The sequence below is a fragment of the Aphelocoma coerulescens genome, chromosome 13 (assembly GCF_041296385.1).
Source record: "Aphelocoma coerulescens isolate FSJ_1873_10779 chromosome 13, UR_Acoe_1.0, whole genome shotgun sequence".
Lineage (NCBI taxonomy): Eukaryota > Metazoa > Chordata > Aves > Passeriformes > Corvidae > Aphelocoma > Aphelocoma coerulescens.
This window is the reverse complement of record NC_091027.1, coordinates 15,043,133-15,060,140: the sequence shown is the minus strand read 5'-3', so window position 1 is coordinate 15,060,140 and position 17,008 is coordinate 15,043,133. Positions and strand designations below refer to the sequence as shown.

General features: G+C 46.2%; 1 protein-coding gene across 4 annotated transcripts in view; it reads left to right on the top strand.

The window, feature by feature from the left end:
• Positions 1-9,991, top strand: part of SLIT3 (slit guidance ligand 3) — a 521,085-nt gene extending 511,094 nt beyond the window's left edge. For 2 of the 4 annotated variants that reach the window (XM_069029274.1, XM_069029273.1), the window contains exons 34-37: positions 577-731; positions 2,915-3,200; positions 5,344-5,552; positions 6,639-9,983. In XM_069029274.1, the coding sequence (XP_068885375.1) occupies positions 577-731; positions 2,915-3,200; positions 5,344-5,552; positions 6,639-6,883 (895 nt within the window). In that variant the 3' untranslated portion in view covers positions 6,884-9,983. Of the gene's footprint in view, positions 1-576; positions 732-2,914; positions 3,201-5,343; positions 5,553-6,638 lie in introns of all 4 variants that reach the window. The other 2 variants (XM_069029271.1, XM_069029272.1) reach the window with 2 other exon arrangements.
• The last annotated feature ends 7,017 nt before the right edge of the window (positions 9,992-17,008 follow it).

Here is a 17,008-nt window from a genome sequence, read left to right as displayed (position 1 = left end):
CCTTCTCTGGCTTTAAGAACCTCAGCCTGTCCTTATTGCTTGGTACGTAGTTCCAAGACACTTCTGCTGTGATGAGATGCTGGTTTCAGAGGTGTCTCACCCCAAACTGCAATCTCTCCTGACCCCTGTGAGATAATTTGAGTTTAAACTACCCATACAAGAAGACATTCCTTCAGTGATCCAGCCTGCAGCACGAGCACCAAGCAGTGTGACAGAGGGCAGCAAGCTGTGGCTGACAGCACAGAATGGGATTTTTTGGTAGTTTTGTCAGTGTGCCATGTAGCTCCACATTTGCTTTTCTGCCCTGGTAAAAATAGCTAGAGTGGCTGCTCACCTGATTAGCTGCCCTCTGAAGCGTTCCACGTGTGTGGGTACTGCCTGCACAGGATCAGTTGTGTGTCAGTCTGTCCTCCCTGCTGGAGGAAATGCTGAGAACACAGTGACTGCAAACTCCAGAGCACTCCAGAGCTCTGCTGCTCAAGGTGTACTGCCGGGATGTCACAGGATGTCACAGAAGCAGAGGCTGTTCCTTGTTCATCTTCTAATTCTTTTTTTTTTTCCCCTCTTACTTTCTAGTGTGGAAACAGTTAATGATGGGCAGTTTCACAGTGTGGAACTTGTGATGCTGAACCAAACTCTGAACCTGGTGGTGGACAAGGGGGCTCCCAAGAGTCTGGGAAAGCTCCAGAAACAGTCTTCTGTCAGCCTCAACACACCCCTCTACATTGGAGGTACTGTGAATTGCTCTGGAGGTTTTAATGTGTCTTCTCAGAAGCAAATCATCTTCCATCCTATGGAGAGGGCTCTGACACAGCCACTGCAGGAACAGCCCATTGGCATTTCAGAAGCTTCCAGAACTGGCTGGCACCAAGGTGTTCATGGCTGAAGTGGAAGTATCAGTGGGAGTACCACAAATTGTCGAATGGCAAAAAAGCAAATCAGTAGTCAGTAGGTTTAAATATACCATAACTGAGCAGTATTTCTGCTGGAAGTTTTATAGAGGTCTAAAAACTGGGGGGAAAGAGGTGTGTGATTAAGAAATATATTAACACACAAGCTAAGAACACCTTGGTTATTGCAAGCTGAAGCCACAGTTTTAGACAGATATTAGAATTGACTAAACCTCAGTTAAGACGTTTTTTCACATTGAGTACTGAATCTGGGGGTAAGAAGAGGCCTAATGGGATGGGGAACAATGCCCAGAATAATGACTATACCACTGATTAGGTGTCTGGTTACAAGAGACAGAACAAAGGCTGGTCTCTGCCCAATGGATTGTTTTTGCCAGAACCCCCCTAGTTCTATTCTGGACTCAATGTTGAAATCTCTCAGTGACATGGAGTTCTTGACTTTTTAGTCAGCCTATTCCAAATGCAAAAATCAGCAGAATGGTAACAGACTCACAAAGTCTTTGGGCTTTTTCTAATAAGATCATTGAAGCCAATAGTAGAAACTCTTACCAACTGCAGTTGGTGCTAGTCAAGGCTTTTCTTAATAATTTTCTTTAATAACACTTTTTTAAAAGAACCCTGAATATTGCCCTTGTAAAGCAGAAAACTGGCTAATCTTTCTTTGTACAGAACTGAGCTTTTATAATTGGCTCCTATTAAGAATGTCACAGGCTATTGAAGAGCATTGTGCATCAAAGATAATCTGCTGGTGCAGAGGCCATCACAATTTCTCCCTTTAGCACAGCACAAAAGATACCAATCCTGCAGCAATTTATACACAGGGAACTTGGGAACTAATCAGTGGAAAAGTTTTGTTAATGGATGAGTATCGTGCATCAATACTAATTCTCAAAAGGTACCTAAAAAAAAATTCTCAGGAAAAACCTGATGCCTGGAATGAAGGACTATTGGATGCCAGGATCCATGGCCTCAGTGGAGACTTTTTCTGTTGCCTATTAAAATTCTTCTTGCTTCTTTCTAAACCGTCACTGTTCTGCATGTGCCACCTCTCCATGTGCAGCACTCCCATGGAAGCCAGCTGCCCTTCCTCTGCAGGGCCTTTAGTTAAAGGAGTTGCCTAAATTACCCCAGAGCAATTGTCCCTGACCTACAGCAGTTAACTCAGAGCTGAGCCTTCAGGTGCTCGCAGTTTTGTGCATCTCACAACCATATCACCTGCTCTTGCAACTTTCCTCCTAACACACGGTTAAACAGATGCTGGATTTAGTTTAAGACCACCTTTAACTTATGGACAGCAAGTTCAGAGGCCTCACACAGCTGGAAATGGAAGCACTTGCCTGTGCTAATGCAGCTGTACATCCAGGCTGGTGTCACTGGGGAAGGCATCAAACAACATCCAAAAGAACCTGCTGGCCATCCAAACATGAACTCTTCCAAGCACTTGAACAAGATGGGAGGTGCTTGCCACAAAGCCTTGGCCTGGCCCTTGAAGTGCTGTTCCCTGTCTTTAGAGCCTTCCTGCACTACTTTCCATGGGATGCTCTCTTACCACTCCCTCTCTTAACACTGTGACCCAGTAAAGCCAAACAGTCCTGTTGCATCCCAGAAGTGGATGCTACCTGCTGACAAATGAAGGCATCCTTAAACCTCTCAGAAGAAGAATTGCTAATAAACTGTAGAGAGAAGGAACATTATCTAAGGAGAGAAACACATGGCCATCAGCAAAAAAAAAGGTTTGGTTTGGTTTTTCTTTTTTTTCTTTTTTTTTTTTTTTTTTTTTTGAGTCATGTACTTCTTACAGAAGATTGGGCAAATGAGTTTATTTTTGTTTCTTTCCATTTCTAGAATGAGGACAATGAGATTATGCTACCTTAAAAAGGTCCTATGCAAATTAATTATTCAAAGATTTTAAGGGGCTGTGACAAAAGAAGCCTTAGCAGTTATAATTTATGTATTATCATTGTAAGTGTAAGTGAGCCTTCCCCTTTTGCTTTTATCTGAAGGGATCCCAACCTCTACTGGATTATCATCCCTGCGCCAGGGTGCAGATAAGACACCAAATGGTTTTCATGGGTGCATTCATGACGTCCGCATCAACAACGAGCTGCAGGATTTCAAGGATTTACCACAGCAGTCACTGGGAGTCCTTCCTGGCTGCAAATCCTGTAACATCTGCAAGCACGGGATTTGCCGATCCCTGGAGAAGACGAGTGTGATTTGTGAATGTCACCCAGGCTGGATGGGCCCTCTGTGTGACCAGGAAATTGGAGATCCATGTCTTAACCACAAGTAAGCTCAAACAAATGCTGACAGGAGAGTGAAAGCTTTACAGCTAATATTTCACATTTCACATTTCATCTTGCAAAACCACATCTGACTGTTTTTGGAGGTGCTGGGTCCCCACATGAGGCTATTGACAGTTGTGAGTCAGCATCCACAGCATCAAGTTCCACTTTGTGTTTGGATGTTGCTTACTCGCCAAAGGAGCTTGTGGTTCTGAAGGAGCTCAGGTGTTAATGCTGCAGGTCATACCTTCAGCTGTGACTCTACACATTAAAATACAAAACCTCCTGTTAATGGGCATGGCTTAACCCCAGGAGGTGAGTGCCTGCACAGATCCAGAGCAGAGCTGCCTGTAAATGGGAGGTACACGTTTTAGGGGTTTTCTTCCAGCAGCACTGGGCCCAGTCTTCAAACTTACTCCCTGAAGACCATTATGCACTCCAATGTGAGCAGCTTTAAATTTCCCAAATAGCTGACTTAAATATTACACTTTGAAACAGCCCTTTAAAGTGCAAGTTTAAAGGATGGCGTGGTGTTGCATGTGAAGGGAGCGTGAGTGTAAAGTATTTACAGTTCAAAGGCTCAATAACCACATCTCCATCAGAAACACGGGATGAATAGCTTTCTTATGGCAAATACACAGGAAACAGTCCCGTGCAGAGCAGCAGGCTGCATATTTCAGTGTTGTTTCATAAGCAGATGGAAGTACTTTTGTTTTAGAAGTTACTTCAGTTGCTGTCTTGGAAGGCGCTTTTCATGAGCACATACTTTTGACAGGTAAATTGATGCAGTGAATAATCACTCTCAGAAATTTAACCTGGCAAAGGTACCATTTTAAACTTGCTTCTGGTTCTAATTCTGCAAAGTACTGAAGCCTGTGGAAGGTGTTGAAAAGCACCTGACAGTTTACAAACCAAAGGTATGAAGACCCAAATGTTTCCTTGAATTTCCAATGTCAACACAAAGCTGTTGTGGTTGGACAGAGAAAAAAAAAAGGGAGTTCCAGATGTTTACATGATATGGGGTTGTTCCTCTCATAATCCAGGGAGGGTAAGGCAATCACGAACACAGCCCCTTGCTAAGGAAAGTATCTGTGTGTATTTTTAATGCTCGCACACTCTCCCACCTTTCCTGGAATCACTTCAGCCTTCTGGAGCTGTCTCCTTACAGCCATGCCTGGTGTATCCAGGGGAGTGTGGAGCGCTGCTGGCAGGTGTCTGCTCCAACACTCACAGGTTAATCTCACTGAGGAAATGCACCTGTATAGATCAGGTAACCTCTGATTCGTGGGGCAGAAAATACTGCTTTATACAGACTGTGACTCCCTTTATTACAGTATTTTGCATGTCTTGACCTGACTGAAACTGCTCTTAAAATTTGTCCTTTTTAGTTCAAAGATTAAAAATTAAATGTACAAAAATTCAACATAAACAGGGAATAATTTTGAAGTGCTAGAAATGAAATAAAAATAAGAGAGACATAGGTTTATGTCAAGTTATGTTATGCCAAAGGTTTATAAGCCCTGAGCAGTTTTTCCTTGGCTGGAGATAGTTGCTTTCCTCCCTATTCTCAGTCCATTTCAAGTCTGTCCCTGTCCCAGCCAGTGGGGAGGGTGTCAGAGAACTTGCTAAAGACCAACACCCCATCCTGTGGTACTCCTCGGAAATGCCAAAGCTCGCTGCAAACCTCAGGAGCCAGGGAACCCTGGAGTACAGCCGCCCGCTGATAAGCCTGTGCATAGCTTTGCCACAAGCACTTTCATTTATCACACTGGTTTTCATCACCTGATATTATTTGTACAGCAACTCTGCTCAGGAAGCCTGGGCATGCAGCTTGATTGTTGGCACTTAGTTCCACGTGCTGATGCTGTACATGTGAGCTGTCCTGTGTGGATGCCAAGCCTTGGTCTGTGCTCACGGAAGAGCCTAATGTTTTCCACTTAGGTTCAGAAATTCTAAATGTATTCTCTGAAGGTTATCCAGTACTCACTGAAAACTCACAGTTTTCTCCAGAGTGTTTGACACTGAGCTGCTGGTTTTGAATTAGAATCCTGGAATTAAATGGGCAGAAATGCCAAAATCAGACATTTCTGGGAAAAGGAACTTTCACATCTAGCAAAGACCAGCTCTAAATGCTTCTGTGTCTCCAGGTGTCTGCACGGTAAGTGCACGGCGGCCGGCGCTGCTTACACCTGCAAGTGCATGGAGGGCTACACGGGCATGTACTGCGACAAGAAGAACAATTCCTCAAACCCCTGCAGGACTTTGAAATGCAGCCACGGGCAGTGTAAGGTCTCGGAGCATGGGGAGCCCTACTGTGAATGTGACCCCGGCTACAGCGGAGAGCTTTGTGACAGAGGTAGGCTTGGCCCAGGGCCAGGAGCTGTGCTGCCACATTCCTGCTTTACACCTAATTTACAGCTGCTTTACACCTCTCTTCCCTGCCTCTCTGACTTGGGGGGATGGCAAATAGTAGAAGATAAAGCTAAGTCAGCCTCTGCAGAGAGTCCAGGGAGAACAGAACCACACAACAGTAGATAGTTACTATCACATAGAGAAAGGAGAACATGTAGCAAAGAGTTTTACTCTCTGTCTCCTGAATCCTCAAGGTTTGCTGCTCCCAGGATTTGGGTGGGATGTTTAAAGAAGAGGTTGTTTTGATCCCTCAGCAAGCAGGGATCAGTTATTTGCACTGCTGGGAAGGGAGGTCTTACCAAGGAGGAACTGCTCACCTGAAGTGGCGTGAAAGATTCTCAGCTCGCTCCTTCAGATGCAGCTGGGCAGGTTTCCAGGGGAATCCCACAGATCATGCTGGACTTTCTTATGAGGGCAGAGGCCCAACTCTTCTGCCCTGACCTGGAAAGACTCCCTGGAAACTCACTGAGCTTTAACTGCATCCTTTCTGCGTTTTTTTTGTTCCTGTACAGAAGGAAGGAGCTGGATTATATTATTTTTATTTAGGTTGTGCCTTTCCTGTGAATGAACCAGAGACTTTCCAAATTTTACACATACACATCAGCAAAATGTATCTGGCTGCTGCACAGGGACTGCAGAACAGCACAGACACTCTCAGGTATCCCAGATCACTAGTGTCACACAGAGCAGGCTGACCTTTGCTCCTGAGAAGCAGACATGGTAAAACTAATTCTTATTTTGCAGGAGTGTTGCAGGACTCAAACACTCAGCATTCATTAAAACACTTCCAGGCTGCTGATCAAAGCCAGCAGGCCTGCTTGGCCTCGGCCTTGCTCCGGATATTACACATTTGTGTAGCACAAGCTCTGTTTTGGTGGCAGGTACAAAGCAATAAAAGATTAAGATCTTTCTCATGCCATCTGTTTATTTTGAATCACATTAAGAATACAGGGCTGCTTGCTGATGTGCAGGGAATATCCAGCAAAGCAGTTACCACGCTTTTTTCTCCTTCCCATCTCTGTTGTCCCAGCAGAGAACCTCTGCCAAGGAGACACCATTCGAGAAGTGGTCCGTAAGCAGCATGGCTACACATCGTGTGCCACCGCCTCCAAAGTGCCGCGCCTGGAGTGCCGCGGCAGCTGCGGCAGCAGCGGGCAGTGCTGCGTCCCCCTCCGCAGCAAGCGGAGGAAATACTTCTTCCAGTGCGTGGATGGCTCCACCTTCACGGAAGAACTGGAGAGACATGTGGAATGCGGCTGCTCAAAGTGCTTATAAGCCATTCTCCAGTCTCTTGCCACTTTAATCGACTCAGAAGCGCTAGCAAAATGGGACCTATTTCCTTTCAGAGTGAAGAAGAAGAAAAGAATTATTAAGTATATTGTAAAATAAGCAAAAAATAGAACTTATTTTTATTATGGAAAGTGACTATTTTCATCTTTTATTATATAAAGTATCACACCACTTTGGGTATATGTATCATATAGTGAGCTATTTTTACCATGAAACTTTTTTAACAGTTGTAAGAAAAAAAAAATTCAAAAGCTAAAAGGTTAAAAAAAAGTATATATATAAAGAAAACATAGCCTAACAGGAGGAGTGTGGGGTGACTTTAAGTGTATGCACAATGAACAGACATAAAGGTGTTCCAAGGACCCGCCACCGGACTGATACAGGCTGAAGAAAGCTCCGAGGCGCTGGCTGGGAGTTCCAGGTGAGCAAATCCCCGTGACCAACTGCATCCAGGCACCCGGAGAGCCTCCCCAGCCCCTTCTCTTCCCAACACTGCCGACGCTGGTTTGCTCCTGTACAGTGGCCTCGCTTGCTGTTCGTGAACTGGTTCCCTGGAGCACACAGGCACTGCCGTAGCTTGAGGCTAATTACATTATTTGACTATTGTAATACTATAATACATTTTTTGCTGTGTATGTTGTATTTATCTGTGTTCACGTTATATTCTGCAGCAACTGTATCTATAGAGCACAGGCAGCTTTATCCAAAAGAAGGGTGCGAAGGGAAAGGAAGTGGAGAAATTTATGTTGCTTTGGGTAATTTGGGGGAAAAATGTGAAATAAGTGCTAAGTGATGCCTAATAAATGACATAATACTTTTGTGTAAACTCCTCAGCTATGTTATTTCCCAAGTTTGTGCCTTCTTGCTCCCAGTCTTGAGCCCTTTTTTGTATATGAAATGTAAGGAATGCACTGCTACATAGTTTATCACACCTTGACACTTTAACTTGCAAAGGTTGTAAAGAGAATGAAAATACCGCAGGTGCCAGAACGCACCTGCAACTATCAGCTTTTACTGCCACTGTCACTTGAGCCACGGGTGTGAGCTGGGCTGTGGCTGCTGCTCAGCCACACGCTGGCCCTGAGCAGCTGCCTGCCTCCCCACAGCCTTCCGAGCGAGCAGAAGTTGCACTATGTCCATGTGAAGGTATTCAGCTGACTCCTGTCCGCCCCAGCAGCGCTCTCCTGCACCGGGAGAGGTGTCACAGCTCCACCCAGTGCAGCCTGACCAGCTCAGCCAAAGCGCTCCGTGTCCTGCACTTGTGCCCCCCAAAGGACCCACACTCACTTGAGCTGTGTTCGGAGCAGTTGCTGAGTAGGAAATGGAAATCAACGCAGGGATAAATTCTCACTGTGGATGTGAGGGAAAAGTTGACTCTGGGAGTAAGTTTGATTTTTGAAGGGTTTTTGTCAGGGCTGCCTTTCAGAGTCAGGATATACATGCAAAGAGCACCATGGATACCTTGAATTTTCTCTTACTGTAAGTTTCAAACCTCCCCATCAACAACTGTTCTATTATCTGTGTAATTTCTCTTTCTCTAATGGAGTAAGTATTACGATCCTTTCTTCAAGTTCTCTCTCTCTAGGAAAGGTAGTCAGAGATGTTTCCTAGCAGCCATAAAGTCCTTCTGGGAATGCTTCTGGTCTCACCAAAAAGCTTTCAGATCAGGGGATTCAGCAAAGGATGAGTAGGAAAGCTGACTCAAGATAATGGGACTTTGATTTCCTTTGGGCTTTGAAAGGATGCACAAAATGTAACCCTGCCATGACAAGTAGAAATGTATATTTCCCACTAAAGCAAAGAGACTGTCTAGCTATATAACAGCCAGAAAGCTGTAACATGTTTATTGTTCTTCTGCTATGTCAGTCTCTCCTTAACTGCAACAGTTCATTCATATTTCTCTATTACGACCAGAGCAATGTGAGCAGAAGGGACATAACCAATGTAACAACCATCTCAAAAAATCATCAAAATAAATATCAGTACATGGAGCTGGTAATCAGTGAAACATAAAACAGTCAGTCGTTAATGTGCCAGACTCTGATTGATACATAACAGCTCAAAAGCCAGGCAAAACCTAACCCTGGTTGCAAGTACCATGGACTGCTTTTTGTTTTTAATAAAACATCAGCAGCTCATAGCAGCTGGGGTTTGTGGAGTACGACAAAAATCACCTAAACCCAACCTACACGTTTCAAAAATTCATGCAAGTAACTGCAAACACTTGTGCAAATATGTGCCAGGCACACTACTACCATTAATGTTTCATTCCTGCTTAAAAACATTTTGATTTCTAAAAAAGCAGCTGCCGTGGTGTCAGGCAGAAGAAATCCAGCCTAGCAGTGGCTCACCAGCCTTCAGATTTGTAGCCACTCGACTGCCAAGGCCTGCAGAAACACGGCCCCTCTTGAACCTGTCCAAACCTGTGTTCACTTTGTCACTTGAGCAGCAGCACTGTGAGAAAGAGGGTGACATTTATGGGTGGCCTCACACCTGCTGGAGGGTGCTTTGAAAGCAATGGCCTGCCAAGGCAAAAGCCATCAACATCTTGTTAACACATCACTCTGGGATTTACTTAAGCCAAGCCTTGCAGCAAAGTGACCAGCAACAACTCAGCAAGGCTGGCCCAGTTCCTGGCCCTTTTCTGTCATGGCACTTCAGTGTTAAGCATTGGGATAAAGAACTAAGAAAATATCTATTTTGTAACCAAATGATGCAATTTTTGTATGCTTTTAGGCAGCACTTGCCACTGAATAGTGATGCTTTATGTCCATGATTCTCTGACTTGCTATAGAATTATTTTATGTTAAGAAGAAAATAAAAAGCATTCAGATGTGCCAAAAAATGTGAGGTCAACTGAAGTGTAATTAGCTCTGAAAGTTCCTCTGTAACCTGCCTAATGTTACAATAGATTTCAAGAACTGTGGGTACAATGCAGTAGTTTTTACCTCCAGAAAGTTTTAATATAAAGTGAAGAAAGATGCTTACCCTTTAAAAATGGCAATGCAGACTGGTGTGAACTGATGTATTTTATTATTAGATTCTCATTGTGATGTAAGTTTAAATAAATTGTTGGGTTATGGAAGATTGTAACACTTTGTGATGCAGATTATTTCTCTGTGTATTTGAGATACTGAGTCCAACCTTCATTGTCCACGTGGTAGTTCATAGGAAATGATGGGGGAACTACAGACATTCCTCTTGGACAAAATCAAAGAACAGCTGTAGTTAAAGGTGGTATGAACAGTAGTTACAAATTTTTATGGCATCACAGTCTAATATTTTAGGAGTCTTATATGCACAGGCGAATTAAGCCACATAGTTTTTTATCCTGGGCATTTTCTTTAATTAAATACTTTATTTGCTACATTTTTTTAACTCTTTGAGAAAGGCCTGCAGCAAAAACACACTCATTAATTTATGTTAGAATAAATTAAGAAATACTGGGAATGGAGCTGGAGGAGGTAGGGCTGAGGAAATGGAAGTCACACAGCCAACCATGGATGGAAGAGATCCTGGGATGTCTTGACACACATAACACTCCAAATCTGCTGCCACACCGCTGTAGCTGATCATTATTAGTGACCCAGCTGTAACAGACTGCTGCTGTTCATTGCATTCCAGCCTTACATAGAATAAAAGGAAGCTCCCACCTAGTCCTCTGCCTTCTCTCACCCATGCCCCTGTGCAACAGTCACATATTGCTAATTATGCTTCAAACTATGGCCCTTAAGAGTTGCCTTTGCAGTTCTATGCAAAACTGGTGACAGCAGTTAGCCAATAAAAACACTCAACCTTAATGAGCATCATTAAGTCTGAACTATGAAGGTTAATTACATAATTGTAGCAGATGGCAGCATTTTCACCTAAAGCAAACCCAGCAGAACCCACTAAAAAAGCTAGCAGGGACGTGCTCAAAAATGTCTGGTAGCGGCTGCCCTGGTTTGCTCAACAGTTTATTTGTATTGCTCGTGGCTGTGCAGTGTGGGGGTCCCTGAGCAGGCACTGAAGTGCAGCCCGAGGGTACAATGCTGCTGTTTGTGCTTCTTCTTGCAGTGCCCCAGGTATCTCCTTTCAGCCACTGGTACATGGCAACCAATGCTGGGAAATGGTCTATCCCATCTTCCTTTGTGTTTTCTAGTGGGCAGGGAATAGTTGGATGGAGCTGCTGCCTGCACAGTGGTTGGCCGTGGAGTTTGCATTGTCCTCTGGGGTCCTGTCACTTCTGGTCTCTGTGACCTCTTTTAAGAGTTTCTACTCCAGTTTCTACTCCAGCTCACACCAGACAGCCCCGCTGGACAGGCAGAGTTGGCTGAGGTTTGCCAAACCCAAGGTGTTCCCGATGCCTTGGTTTAAGGCCCAGCGAGATGTCACGGTGGATCACTGGGTGGCCAGGCCGGTATCGTTCTGTGTGTGCGCTGAGCTAGGATGTTTCCCAGGATGTTTTCCAGATGTTTTCCAGATGTTTTCCAGGATGGGCCCTGCAGCTTTCGAGGATAGCAGAGGTGAACGAGGTCCGCCACCAGGTGGCGCCGCAGGGCGGCCGGTCCCGCTCCGCTGGGGCGGCGATGGGATGGGATGGGATGGGATGGGATGGGATGGGATGGGATGGGATGGGATGGGATGGGGTGGGGTGGGGTGGGGTGGGGTGGGGTGGGATGGGGTGGGGTGGGGTGGGGTGGGATGGAGATGGGGTGGGGTGGGTGGGATGGGATGAAGTATTTTGGCAGAAAGGGACCCATAACAACCATTTGGTCCAACTGTCTCAGCAACTCGGGGCTGATGGACTCACAACCCGTTGTTGAGGGCATTGTCCTAATGCCTTGAGCACTGCCAGCCTCCAGGCTTTCCACAAGAAAAATGCTCCCTGACATCCTGTATAAACCTCACTGGTGCAGCATTGAACCATTCCCACAGATGCTGTCTGGATCCTGGGGAGAAGAGCTCAGCACCTCCCTCTCCATGTCTCCTCCTCACAGGAAGCTGCAGAGTACAATGAGGTCACCCTCAGACTCCCTCTCTCCAAACTAGACAAGCCCGGAGTCCTCAACTGCTCATCACGGGATGACATATATATGTGATACACAGATTTTCTGTAAAGTTTTAAATAATAAATGTTCAGGTTTTATTGATCCTGAGCCATCAACTTCCTAGTACTGTTCACCTGTGAGGACAGGAGTCCCTGCTGTCCCCACAACATGGTATGGGAACCCCATGGGTTTATCCAAGAAACTAAATGAACTGGCAGCAGAGGGGTGGCCCTGCTGAGCCCCAGGAGAGCATGTGAGACCTGAGGGTGTCCAACACTTCATCAGCACCATCCCTGGCAGCAAGACAAGGGCTCCATGTGCTGGCATATGGGACAGCTTGTGCCTATTCCCTGTGGCAGCCTCAGGACGGTGGCCTGACGTCAGCGTCACACGGCTGCTGTTGATGTTGGTTATTTCCATGCTAGCACCTTATGGAATAACAACTGATTCTGCTGTTTCTACCCCAATTCTGCTGCTGTTTGCTTACACACACCAAGGCAATAGCACTGCGTGCCTGCAGAGCTCATTACCCAGCAGGGCTCTCTGAACTGGCAGGCGCGCACCCGCAGCCTGTGATACCTCTCGTCTGTGAAGAAAGCACAGCTGCTCCTCCGAGCATCTTCACCCTCTGAGAGCCCTGCAGGCAGCAAGAAACTCCTCGGGCATGAACGGAGCACACAGGCAGTACAAGCAGTACCTATTAGTATGAGGAGCTTATGCTTACCCCGTGACGCAAGGGGCACCCCACAGTCTCACAAGCAGGAGGAACAGAGGTTGCTGCGAGACTTGCACAGCTTTGTATCTTGTTCCTTTTTGATCTCTTGACCTTCTCCTTTCCCCAGGCTTCTGAGCTTTCAAAGTACAGTGATGCTCAAGGTAGTCTGGGGATGACCGTGCCTTCTCTGACTTGTCTATGAGGTTTGTCCCCATGGCACAAGGATCACTCCTTTTCTGTAAAAATAATCTTTTATGAGGCTGTGTCTTACCTGGGGAGGAAAAGTACACATCCTGCCTCCAAGGTGTGGGAGGGAGCAAAGTGGGTAAATGAGTGCTCAGGGCATAGCTCAAAACTTACAGGGAATCAGGCCATTTTCAGGGGTCCAGCCTTCCAGCTAATCTTCCATCAGCAGCACTTAACCAGCTCCTCTGCTAGAAGAAGGGTGTTTGGACTGATGGTGTTTGTCTTCCCAAGTCACTGTCAGATGTGATGGAGCCCTGCTCCCCTGGACATGGCTGAACATCTGCCCACCCATGGGAAGCAGTGAATTCATTCCTTGTTTTGCTTTGCTGGCATGAACACCTTTTACCTTCCCAATTAAACTCAATCCAAGAGTTTTCTCACTTTTACCCTTCCAGTTCTCTTCCCAGTTCTGCTGACAGGGGAGTGAGGGAGCGGCCGTGAGGGGTTTGACTGCTGGCTGGGGTTAAACCTCGACAGGCAAATGCCTCAGCCCTGGCTTTGACACTTCTTGCAGAGCAAGGTTACAGGAACCAAATACCACAAGGTAATTTAGGTGGGGACTTTGCAGCACACGAGATAATATCAGGCTTTCACCTAGCATGTGATAAAGAGCAGGCACAACAGGCAGTTCTTATAAAGCAGCTTAAATTTCCTTAATTACACGCCAGCATATTTTGCATCACTTAACCTGCCCTAGTTTCTCCTGGTAAAGCACTCATTGAACTGTTCAGGAGTGGGGGAGAATAATATTTTTCTTGTTTACTATGTTGTGAGGTAAACACCAAAGTACGATTTACGGCACCAACACACAGACTAAGTTGCTCACACCAATAAGTAAATGAGATTCTTATATAGCAATGAAAATTTTCATTTCACCCCAATAATACTGATTAAAAGAAAGTCCTTGTCTTCAGGTACATCATTCATATAGAATCTTCTCATCCGGTTTCATTTCCCAAAGATACTTTGTAGTACTTTAGGACAGTAGTTATATAAGAGAGAGTGAGTGTGTGTGTGTGTGTGTGTGTGTGTGTGTATGTACACATTTGTATTTATATAGCAAATCATACATTCACCTTCAGATGTATTTATTCTTACTTAGGGGCTATTCCAAGCAGTGTGTTGACTGACATACAAAAAACTGCAATCTAAAAGTGCTCATAACTTGCAAATCAGTTGCTTTGCAAATTAATGAACGTTCTGAGCCTCTCACAGGCCCATGTTAAACTTCTGGTTTGAGCTAAACCTCAGCTCTGAGATGGACTGAAGATAGCTGAGCATTGATCTCAGTTTTGTTTTCTGGGGTTTTATTTCATGTATTCTGTCTTAGCTGTGACATTCAGATAAAACACTGCAGCTTACTGTGAAGAAACAGAAACTTCAGATTTGCTGATCTTGTTTTTAACTGAACAGTCCTTAGTTCATTAATGATCATAGAGCCCTTTATCTATTCCCATTTTTCACATGGGGAAATGAGTTACGAGGGTTTGCTTGATACAATAGCTTGAAGTGGGTATCCTGTGTATTAAAATTCAGAACTTGCTCCTAAAACTCATGCACCAAATATGCATTTTTGTCCCTGACAGAGTCAGTGGCTGGGAAAGCAGTCAGTGAATCTGCATTGCTGGAAAGGAAGAGTTATCATTTCCTCAGTGAAAGGCTGGGTCAGGAACTTTTCTGCCTGTTTCAAGACAGCAGGAATCAGACAGCTGTCAGGCTGTACACGATGTTTTTTTCTTATTTTTCTGGGTTGCATGTACATATTTATTAGGAGCACTTCCCAGGGATGGCATTTCATTTCCTCTAGAGTTAGAAGGTGTGTAGGAAACATAGTCAGAGTGTCAGTGCTGGAAAAAATGCCTCAGAATTAAGGTAATAAAAAAATCTCCCTGCAGATCCGTTTTCCTCAACCCCACCAGAGATGTCTGCAAGACACCGGATAGCTCATTTTACACCAAACATTCCACGCTGCACAGTCTGGTGACAGGCAGGAAATTAAAGACTCTTTTCCAATCACAGTGTATATTTATGAGCAAGTTAACTTCCAGGTAGCAGCTGAATTCTTGTATTTCCTAACATGTATGTAAATGCTTGTGTTTAATGTTTCAATAATAAACTACATTACAGTGAAAAACCACAAAACCACACCAAAATTTCCTCACTTTAAGAGTAACATACGGGAATTTCCACAATTACATGTAGCTTACAGAAAGAGAGAAGTTCTGCAGCCTTGCTAATACACTCTGAACTTCCTTTAAAAGATGAGAAATAAACTTACAAGACTTCAGAGTAAGTTTTCCAAATACAGACATTTCAGAAAGGAAACATGATAAACGGGAGAGGGCATCCACATGAGAATTTCAGCTTTTTAATGTAAGATTCTGGATTTAAATGAACAATAAATATATGACAGGTTTTTCATGTTTAGGAGCAGTGGGAGAACAGAGGATAAAAAGACATAGTTCCTGTCCATACCCAACAGGTTCATGAGTAAACCCCAAGCCCAGGAAATTGAGCATTTAGTCTTTCCTTGGTTTGTGAATGGTTACTTCAAAAGAGACTTTTGCCAAAGCTAAACTCCAGACACAAAGAAACTTCAGCTTCCAAGACGGAGGTTATGCCAAATCCTCCTCCTACACCAGAGCTTTTAGGTTCAACCTAGGTCACAGCAACTCATCTATAATTACATGGCACTTTATCACAAAAGAGAGGGAAGAAAGTGGAAAAAAACCACTATGAATTCTTGCTAGAAAGCCCAGAGTCGTGAGCATTAGGTGGAGACCTCGCCATGTCCTGCCACTGGCAGTGGGCTTCCCTGAGGCTGCAGGCAGTCAGGATAGACTCCACAACCCTTGGAGGGGGTGTGACAGGTACTGACTGTGCTCAAACCTTTGTGTACTGAACACGGGCCAGTGTGTGCCCAGTGACATCCTGGCCTGTGTCAGGAACAGTGTGACCAGCAGGACCAGGGCAGTGATTGTCCCCCTGTGCTGGGCACTGCTGAGGGGCACCTCGAGGCTGCGTCCAGCTCTGGGCCCCTCAATTCGGGAAGGACACTGAGGGACTGGAGCATGTCCAGAGAAGGGAATGGAGCTGGGGATGGGTCTGGAGTACCAGGAGTGGCTCAGGGAGCTGGGAAAGGGGCTCAGCCTGGAGCAAAGGAGGCTCAGGGGGGACCTTGTGGCTCTGCACAGCTCCCTAACAGGAGGGGGCAGCCGGGGGGATCGGGCTCTGCTCCCAGGGAACAGGGACAGGACAAGGGGAAACAGCTTCAACCTGCACCAGGGGAGGTTGGATATCAGGAGGAATTTCTTCATAGAAAGGGTGATTAGATATTGGAATGGCCTGTCCAAAGAGGTGGTGTCCAAAGAGTCACCGTCCCTGGAGGTGTTTAAAGAAAGACAGGACATGGCACGCGGTGCTCTGGTCTAGATAACATGGTGGTGTTTGGTCATATGCTGGACTAAATGATCTCAGAGGTCTTTTCCAACCTAACTGAATGTGTGATTAAACATCAGCATATTGTACCAGGTGAGGAAAAGTGTCCTGGGAAATAAAGTTATTGGTGCAATCATTGGAGTCCAGGCACCAGCACAGGAAAGGAGCTATTTCCCCTACTGCTCTAGTGCTTAATTGTAGGAGCACTTCAGTCACAGCGAGGGGAAATGAAAGCAAACTTCATCTGTCCGTTTTATTTAGCGACACAAAGCATTCACGTGGCTCTGGCACCGCCGCAGAGCACGAACCCCGGGGCCCCACACCGGCTGCAAGCGAAGGTGCCCCAGCAGCGAGGGCCTCCGCCCGCTCCCCCGGCCGTGCCCCGCTCCCCCGGCCGTGCCCCGCTCCCCGCGGCCGTGCCCCGCTCCCCCGGCCCTGCCCCGCTCCCCCGGCCCTGTCCCGCTCCCCCGGCCCTGTCCCGCTCCCCGCGGCCGTGCCCCGCTCCCCGCGGCCGTGCCCCGCTCCCCCGGCCCTGCCCCGCTCCCCGCGGCCCTGCCCCGCTCCCCCGGCCCTGCCCCGCTCCCCCGGCCCTGCCCCGCTCCCCCCGGCCCTGCCCCGCTCCCCCCGGCCCTGCCCCGCTCCCCCCGGCCCTGCCCCGCTCCCCCGGCCCTGCCCCGCTCC